The sequence below is a fragment of the Octodon degus genome, unplaced genomic scaffold (assembly GCF_000260255.1).
Source record: "Octodon degus isolate 3935 unplaced genomic scaffold, OctDeg1.0 scaffold00146, whole genome shotgun sequence".
In the NCBI taxonomy this organism is placed as follows: Eukaryota; Metazoa; Chordata; class Mammalia; order Rodentia; family Octodontidae; genus Octodon; species Octodon degus.
In genome coordinates, this window is record NW_004524722.1 from 4,056,607 (window position 1) to 4,065,685 (window position 9,079).

The following is a 9,079-nucleotide window of genomic DNA, read 5'->3' on the forward strand; positions in this document are numbered from 1 at the left end:
AACACCCGATGGGCCTATTTGGATTTAAGGGAAAAGTCCCTGATTTGGGTGTACTATTCCAGAGCGCTTACCAAGTGATTCAAAATCTGTTAGATTTAAGTGGCCCAGAAGAGATTGATCTGCCATGGGCTCTGGCTCTTGTGCAAACTATTTTGCTACCTGGTCCATGTGATCCACCAAATCCAGTTGTGCTAGGACACTGTTACCAAGTGCCATGCACCCTGCTCTTAAGCATTGTTTAAGAACTCACTTTCTAGTGAGAAAAAAAATGCAACAACTGGATTTTGCCCATGGAATTCAGTGTTCTTAACATATGCTCTGAAGTAGCTGGGTTGATAAAACAGTAGAATACTATTTTGAGGACTGTTACAGTACCGTGTAGGTGGCAAGACCTTGCTGGGCAGGAATGAAGTTCTCCAGATGACTACAGATCTGAATCAGAGTCCACTTTATAGGGCTATTTTTTTTTTCTGTAGGTAGTATTAATGTGCCTATGAATCAAAGTAGTGAGAATAGCACCACTTCTAGACTTGTGACACACGAGCAAAGTGTTTGTTATTTCTTCAAACTTAGCTTCTGCTGGTCTAGAACTTTTAACTTTGAAGGGAAGAATGTTTAATTCCACAGGGAAGAACCTCCTCAGAAAAAATTGTATTGAACTAAAAATTAAGACTGCATCTAGGGCCATTAAGATGGCAAGCATGCGGACCAGGATTCGATCCCCAGTACCACATGCTGTGCCAGCCCTGCCCCTGGGTGAGCTGAACCAGCCACTGAGACCAGGCATGGTAGCACATGCCTGTAATTGCAGCACTGGGGAGGCTGAAAGCAGGACAATCCCTATGAGTCCGAGCTGTGTAGTGAGACCCTGTACCAAATACATAAAAAGAAAAAAAACTGCATCTAAATGACATTTATGGGCCACCTACTAGCAGAATACACATTCTTCAAGGTCACAAGTAATATTAAGAATACCCATCTCTGACAAAACTAAACAAAAAAGGGATACAAATGAAGGATCATTTTGTATCTGCATATTCAAAATAGAATAGATTATACAGCTACTTTCCCTTAATTCAATGAATAGAAAGATTTGTTCTAATAGTGTTTGTGGACAGGATATCATGTCTGCATCTTGTACTATGAATAACCACTAAGAAGACAACAATATGCAATGTATTAATTATTGAAACTGTCCTAATTGGTTTTGAAACTGTCTCATTGCTATTTGTTTCTCAATAAAATTATTTTAAAAACCAAGTAATATTAATCATATTAGGCCATAGTCTAGCCAAGAAATATATTTTAAAGTTAAAAGAGTAAAAATCATAGAAGATATTCTCTCAGGCTAAAACAAAATTGCACCACAACAAAAAAGATAATGGGTTAGTTATCAAGCAGTGTGTCTGAGACAGTCTAAAGTCAGGTAGCTAGGGAGGCGAACATGAATCCTTCTTACAATGACTCTAACTACTTTAAACCTTCTCTGACCGTACTGCCTCCCAGTCTGAAGGAGAAAAGTTTTTGTATCTAAGGCATATATGAGAGCTAACCTCTCCTGAGACGTAGAAGCAACAGTAGTGATGGCTATGCATAGTATCTAAGTTGTAATTATACAAACAAATGGGTTTTATTCCCATTTTACATTTGACAGAAGTACAGATGGAATAGTTTGAGGTCACAGTGAATGTGTAATGGGGCTAGATTTGCAGACTGAAGTCTTTAGAGGTTTCCAAGGCTATGGCTTTCTACATCTCCTAGAGTATGCTGCCCCACCAACTGAGAGGGACTGCTTCCTCCATTTGGCCTCTGTCCTTCATGAAGAGTGAGGAATTTGTGAATGTTGGGTTTCTAAAAGTGTAGGGGGTTTGTGCGTACCCCTTAAAAATCCTCTCATGATATAAACACCCTTCGAGGTGTTGCCACTCAGATGTCTTAGTTCAAGAGTTTATCATCATCCCCAAATATGTAGAGATAAAATGCTATTAGAGATCTATAGCCAGGATGACCTCTAATCCCTTACTTCTGGGTCTAAGGGAACATCATTTCTACCTCAGGAAGGCCATTCTGATTTCTGTTTGCTATCATCAAAATAGCTACAAACTCCAGAGGCAGCAGAGGTAAGGAGCAAGAGCAGGGCTTGGACCCAAGAGAGACTCAAGAGGTCTGTCTTACTTCCCTCTGGCCCATCCTGGACATGGAGAGAATAGCTGTGCTTATGTTTGAATTCTGTGCTCGTCCCTCTGGGATCAGGCCAGCTATTACCCTTCTTCAGCGGGTCCTGAACCTTTCGCTTCTCTCCAATGAATTCCCTAGGCTCCTGAGCAGAATGTTTAAGTATAAGGTCTCTGAGGCATTTGCAGAGCCCCAGGCTCTTCTGATATGATTCATCTCAGGTAAGAGCATCTTTGGAAGGGGAATCTGGAAAAGGAGCCAGGGTCATTGGGAAGACTCCCCACCTTATAAGGATGTAGGCTCAGACTCCTGGGAAGTCAGCTTTAGTCAGACTTCTAGATAAGAAAAGACTCAATGGGAGGAATTCTTTTGGAAGGGGACTTAAAGGGTGAATCTGCAGAGAATCATACATAAGGAGAATGAAGAAGCTTCTAGTTTGTTAGTGTCATTGTAAGACATACTTCTAAAAGTCTTGAAGAGTGCTAGGCACTGTGCTATCACAGAATCTATAGTGGAGAAGATACAAAATGCCTCCTCTCGTAGAACTTGCTCTCTTTTTAAGGAAACATGCCGCATCAGCAGGCATTTCCAGAACTGTGTCCTATAGAAGTAGGGCACTGTGGTTAAAGCAGGCTTCCCTGAAAAGGTAATAGTTAAGCTGTGGCAAGGTGGATGTGGAAGGACTTAGACTCATAGTGATCCTCCTGTTTTCAGCTTCCCAGGTGGTGGGATTACAGGTATGTGTGAGCCATCACTCTCAGTCTCAGTTGCTGTCTCAGTGCACCCTGGAGATGGGGCCTGTATGGTAGGCTGGGGATTGAACCCCCGTTGCTGCATCTGCCTAAGCAGGTGCATTAGTCTGCTGAGCTACCTAGCTGGCCCGTAGAAGGATTTCCTCGGTGAGGAAATAGGACCATTCCTACCAGAAAATAACATGGGTCTCAGAGACCAAAGAACATGATACATTTGGGAAACAAATATTCAGTAGGAAGCAGGCTACGGAGTGGTAGGAACTGCAGTTGGTTTTCGTGACTGCATCTGGATAGGGAGGGAGCTTGGTGGGATGTTGATCTGCAGAGATGCCTTCTGCTGTTAGTGACCATGCACAGGAATTGCTATGGTCTCCTTGGTGTATGCAAGGTTTAAGGGCCACTTCTGATGAGAAAGACAGATAGGAAGAGGAAGAGACTAAATGGAGTTGGAGTATCTGTCAGGAAAATAGCACTGTGTGTGTCTTCAGGTATCGGGAAAGAAAAAAAATCACATCTCTTGTTTCAGGGCCTTATGTCAGTCTGCAAGGACTGCAAGCATTTGACTTGGCTCTAGAGTGGTTTATGGTGAGGTAAATGTCTGCTGGCTTTGACAAGAAGTCATCTCCTTTCATGTCATTGTTCTGGAGGTTTACATTTAGCCTTATCTGTGACTTGGGCCTCTGAGATCTTCCTACAACACAACTTCTCTGTCCAAACCTATAAGGGAGCTACTGTGGAAGGGTAGTAGTGATGGGACCCAAATGGTATCGGAAGAAAACAGATCCTGAAGCAATCTTTTCCAACACAGGAGTAACAGCTACAGAGAAGATCAGGGTGCAGGAAAATTCACCAGACCAGTCCCGCTTATTTTTCCATTCAAGATCTCTCCATTTTTTGGAAGTAAGCAAAACTATTATTTTTCACATTACAGTTTTGCTTAGTATAACATATTCGTGTTACAAAAGACTAGTTATCTAGACTTTGGGATTATAGGTCTTCTGCTTCAAGAGACAGTTACATGACTTGTCCTACCTCAGATTCTTTCTCCTGTTAAGGAAGTCATTGGCATGCCAAGAGAGAATACCAGGTAAAGACTAAGTACCGCTAGAACTGAGCTCATATCCACAGGCTAATATCCACAAGAGAACACATGATATGGCCATGGGACAGCTGAAGGGACTCTATGCAGGGGTACAAGGAGCCTGGAGGAAGATGCAGGATGGTGCAATGTCAGGACTCACAACATTGTTATCTAATCCAGGCCTTAGCAGGTGAAGGAAGATGTCATTACCTGTTACCGTCCTAACTCCTACTAGTGCCTCACATTGGCTGGGCTCACTTGGAAACCAGTGGAGGGGGCATCTGGATGATGTAGACCACAACTGTTAGATTCTGGAGGCATAATTCAGGGAGTCAAGGGGACACATGATGAGTACAGGATGAGGAAGCCAAGCCAGACCCCTGTAGGTATGCCCCTGCCCCACATTTCCTAGTGACTTCACAGGCCAGTTTCTGTGCACTCCTCCTTCTTCCCAGCCCCAAGGACAGACATTTATCTTCCCTTTTAACAGGTACTGCCTGTGGTACACTCATTTAATAGTCTTTGAAAATCTTAACATGAATCTATCTTACAAGGAGAAGTTCTTGGCACATGTCTATAATCCCGTCACTTGGGAGATGGAGACAGGAGGATCACAGCAAGTTTAAGGGCAGCCTTGGCTGGGCTACACAAGCACAGCTGATCTGGTGATAGAGAGATCAACGTTCTTTGAAGTTTAGTGAACATATTCTAGGTTTTGCACATCAGTCTCAGTGGCATACCAAGGTCTAATGCTTAGCATTAAGTGTCTGACATCATGTAATCTCATGGCAGCCTCTGGGGACAGTTTTTAAAAAAAAATTTCTTGTAAAGCAAGTCTAGTTGTTTTTCACTGACAGAATAAAGGAGTTTCTTTAAGCTCCAGTTTTAGTAGTGTCTGAAGTTAGGGTTTGGAATATTCCTAAAACATTACTGATTATTTTGATATAGTCTACCTACTAGATTCAAGAGGAAATAGACAAAGCTTCTTAACTGTTCTTATCTTTCTTCCAATTTCTTTAACATACATAAAAAACAGATTCTGGTTTGATCCTTTAGAGGATGGGGAGGGGGGGACAAAGACAAAACACCACAGCACAAACCTTTCCTTGTCATTTCTCTGCAGACAACTTCCTTTTAGCTAATTGCTCTGGATTATGAATAAACACTTTTTGAAAATTATTTTTGTTAGGGCTGGCCAGATAGCTCAGTCAATTAAAGCACCTGTTTATGCAGATTCAGGGACCAGGATCTGATCACTGCTATGTCATGCCAGCTCTGCCCCTGGGGTGCTCTGAGACAGTGATTGAGACTGGGTTTGGTGGCACATGTCTATAATCCCAGCTCTTGGAAGGCTGAAAACAGGAGAATCACTATGATCTGTGTAGTGAGACCCTGTACTAAAATAATAATTAATAATATTTTTTTTGCTAACTAGACATTTCCTAGGGCTTTCCGCCATTCTGAACTGAATGGTAGGTGTATCTTCTTTCTTCCTGGTGATGACCTTTGTTTCTGCAGTTTAACCTTCAACCTCAATGAAGGAAGGAGGAGACCCTTGTCTAGTTCTAACATATGGCTATTAGATACACAAACTGAGCTTCAGTAGGATTCACCTTTCAGTAATAACCTTCTTTGCATCCTCCAGGAGTCACATCTTCAATGTCCTACATCTCTGCCTGGTGATTTTGTCCTGATGATCAGAAATTCCAGCTCATCCAATAGTTAACAAGTGTGCAGTTTTAAGCATTTACTTTCTTTAGAGCCTAAATTATCCCTAAAGTCTAACCTAATATCTTAGCTTCTTCCAGGTACTATAAAGCATTGTAATACAGTTCCAATAGTTACCTTGTAACATACTTGAAAGGTAAATACCAGAAGGATATACAGCTGCCTACATCAATTCAACCATTGATTCAAGAACATCACTACTTATTTGCCATGCTGCAAAAAGATAACCATTTACTCAAATTTGCATCTTCGCTTGTCCTTGTTAAAATTTCATGGACATTGTAGTACAGTATGACTTTTATAGTATAAAATTCTGCAAATTTTTCTAAAAGTGTATAGGACTTAGTCAATGACTTTATTTTGTATAACATGACTGAAGAGTCAAGTACTGTCCTTTCTTTTCAGGGAATAAAAGTGCTTCTGGATTTTGGGGCACAGATGACAAAGTTTATTTACAAACAGCCATGCTCACGTTTCATAACGTTTGCTCAGTACCTAGCTCCTTCCACCTCGTGGGTGTCCCTGGACTGGAGTCCCTGCACATCTGGCTCTCCATCCCCTTTGGCTCCATGTATTTCGTGGCTGTGGTGGGAAACATCACCATCCTCGCTGTTGTAAGGGTTGAGCACAGCCTGCACCAGCCCATGTACTTCTTCCTGTGCATGCTGGCTATCATTGACCTGGTTTTGTCCACTTCTACTATGCCCAAACTTCTTGGCATTTTCTGGTTTGGTGCTAGCGATATTGGCCTAGATGCTTGCTTGGCCCAAATGTTTCTGATCCACTGCTTTGCCACTGTTGAATCAGGCATATTTCTTGCCATGGCTTTCGATCGCTATGTAGCTATCTGCAACCCATTACGTCATACCACAGTGCTCACCCATGCAGTGGTAGGTCGTTTGGGGTTGGCTGCCCTTCTCCGAGGAGTTCTCTACATTGGACCCCTGCCTCTGATGATCCGTTTGAGGCTGCCTCTTTACAAAAGCCATGTCATCTCTCACTCTTACTGTGAACACATGGCTATTATCACCTTGACATGTGGTGACAGCAGAGTCAACAATGTCTATGGGCTGAGCATTGGGTTTTTGGTATTGGTCCTGGACTCCATGGCTATTGCTACCTCCTATGTGATGATTTTTAGGGCTGTAATGGGGCTGGCCACTCCTGAGGCCAGGCTTAAAACTTTGGGGACATGCGGTTCTCATGTGTGTGCCATCCTCATCTTCTATGTTCCCATTGCCGTTTCTTCTCTCATTCATCGATTTGGTCACCATGTGTCTCCTCCAATCCACACTCTGTTGGCCAACTTCTACCTCCTTATTCCTCCAATTCTTAATCCTGTTGTCTATGCGGTACGTACCAAGCAGATCCGAGAGAGGCTTCTCCAAATCCTGAAGATAAGAGCTAAGATCAAATAACTGCTGCTCCCTCTTTTCTCTGAAATAAGCTCATGGATAAGAAGGTATTTGAATATTGAAGGCTTCTTTATGATTGGGAACCTGTGAAGAAGTCTGAGATATTAAAGCCAATCTTTGTAGTTCCAAAGGAATGATAGAATCTAGTATGGAACTAGGTCCTAAAGATAGAAGATAACTAACCTCCAAGTGAAGAAGATTTGAATTGTAAAGAAAGCAACCAACAGTTACATCAGAAACAAATAACAGCAAGTGTTTGTCCAGTATTTTCACATGTTGTAATTCTTATACATATCCTGAAATCATATGAGAACTTTTCCACATTTTATGTTTCAGGAAATAGGACAAGACATTCTTGCTTATGGATTACATATAAAGTTATTTAGAGAGCCTAGCTCAGTGTTTAGATTGACATTTACAACACATTGTAGTATTATGTACTAATACTTCTTACTAAACTTGTTCTCTATAAACTGTCTTTTCAAAATCACTTTAGCTATAAGAAACATGTCCTAAGTTAACCACTCAGCATTAAGATGCTGAACAAACTGCTTGTGCTAATAAAATGTGTGTTCTAGAAGACCAGCTTGCAAGTACATGTGGAGATGTCACTTCTGACAGAAGTTATGACTCAAAGATGAGAAATGAACAAATGACGTGCCTTGCTTAGTATTGCCCTTCTTGCATTTTTCTCTTCAGGATTGAAATATGTGAAGGCTCCAAGGAAGGGGAAACCCTCCCTTCCCTGCAGAAATTCTCCTTGATTTCTGATCAGCCTATATGACTGATTTTGCTCAAAATGTACTCTGTTCATGAAAATGGGTTAGCATAAAATAAAGATATCTTTATATAATCTGTGCATACATCAACCTTATTTCAAGATTGCATGTCAGATCACAACTTAGGAAACTGTTAATATGCATGAGGCATTTAGCTACTCTTGAAAATTACTGACATAATTAATACAGTAGTAATTCCTATCTCCATTGTACAGATGAAGAAGCTGAAGTTCTCAAAAGCAATAGAATTGTCAAACCTACTCAGGTAACCCAGAAATCCATCTGTTTTTAAAAACCTCTCCCAGGCTCTCCAATACTCTTTTTCCTTAACTGTCAAAAAGATGAAAAGTATCTCTTCTAAGGTCTGAACTGTCAGCATTTAGCATGCCAAGCCCAGTGGTCATTAGGTGGCTCTATTGTTCTCAGCACTGGGCTTATACAGATCAACAGTCTGCTTTTCATTGCTCATTTCTGAGACAGATGACAAAATATAAATTTAGATTAGATCTATGTCTGATTATTCATCCTGAAACTCCAAAAACTAAACAGGAATACATCAGGCTTTAGGAACACATAGTTCACGGAGACCACTATGAAACAGCCCTGAGCATGACTTAAATTAATCAGTGGGCTTTTCATGTTTACTTGTGAGTCTGTCCAAAGCCTAGGCCACTTGCTCGGGAATGGATGGTGGACTTATAGTTAGTGAACGTCTTTGAGTCACTGATTCTCACTGAGGCCTGTAGTGGTGGGTGAGGCCAGAAAGCCTCAAAGAATAAGACGAGGTCATAGCCAAGGACACTTGGATCCAACTTCAACTAGATAAAGACTATAGCCTCTGGCACCTCACTTCTGGGTGGTTTCACTTGATGCTTAATGGAGGAGTCCTGAAGGGGTAACCCCTTCTTAAGTATTCTCCTCCCTTCTTGTGATAACTAAATACATAACTGCCACCCAGAGAAGGTCTTGGTCTTAGCCCTGAGAGAATCTGGGATTCTATGAAAGGGCTTTGATCTTCCTGGGTCCCTGAAATTATTTCATGTGCCCCCTTTTACTTAGCCTTTGCTGTACACTCATTTGGCAGATTGTGGATCTGATCAGTCGGCAATAACTAAGAATATCGTTAACTGATACATAGTCACTGGTCAG

General features: G+C 41.6%; 1 protein-coding gene across 1 annotated transcript; it reads left to right on the forward strand.

The window, feature by feature from the left end:
* Window positions 1–6,200: 6,200 nt before the first annotated feature.
* On the forward strand, window positions 6,201–7,154 carry LOC101562531 (olfactory receptor 52M1). Its single transcript, XM_004641971.1, has one exon. The coding sequence runs from the start codon at window positions 6,201–6,203 to the stop codon at window positions 7,152–7,154; it is 954 nt and encodes a 317-aa protein (XP_004642028.1).
* Window positions 7,155–9,079: the final 1,925 nt, after the last annotated feature.

Excerpts from the sequence above, each read along its gene's own strand:
- LOC101562531 (XM_004641971.1), top strand. The coding sequence starts at position 6,201 with ATGCTCACGTTTCATAACGTTTGCTCAGTACCTAGCTCCTTCCACCTC.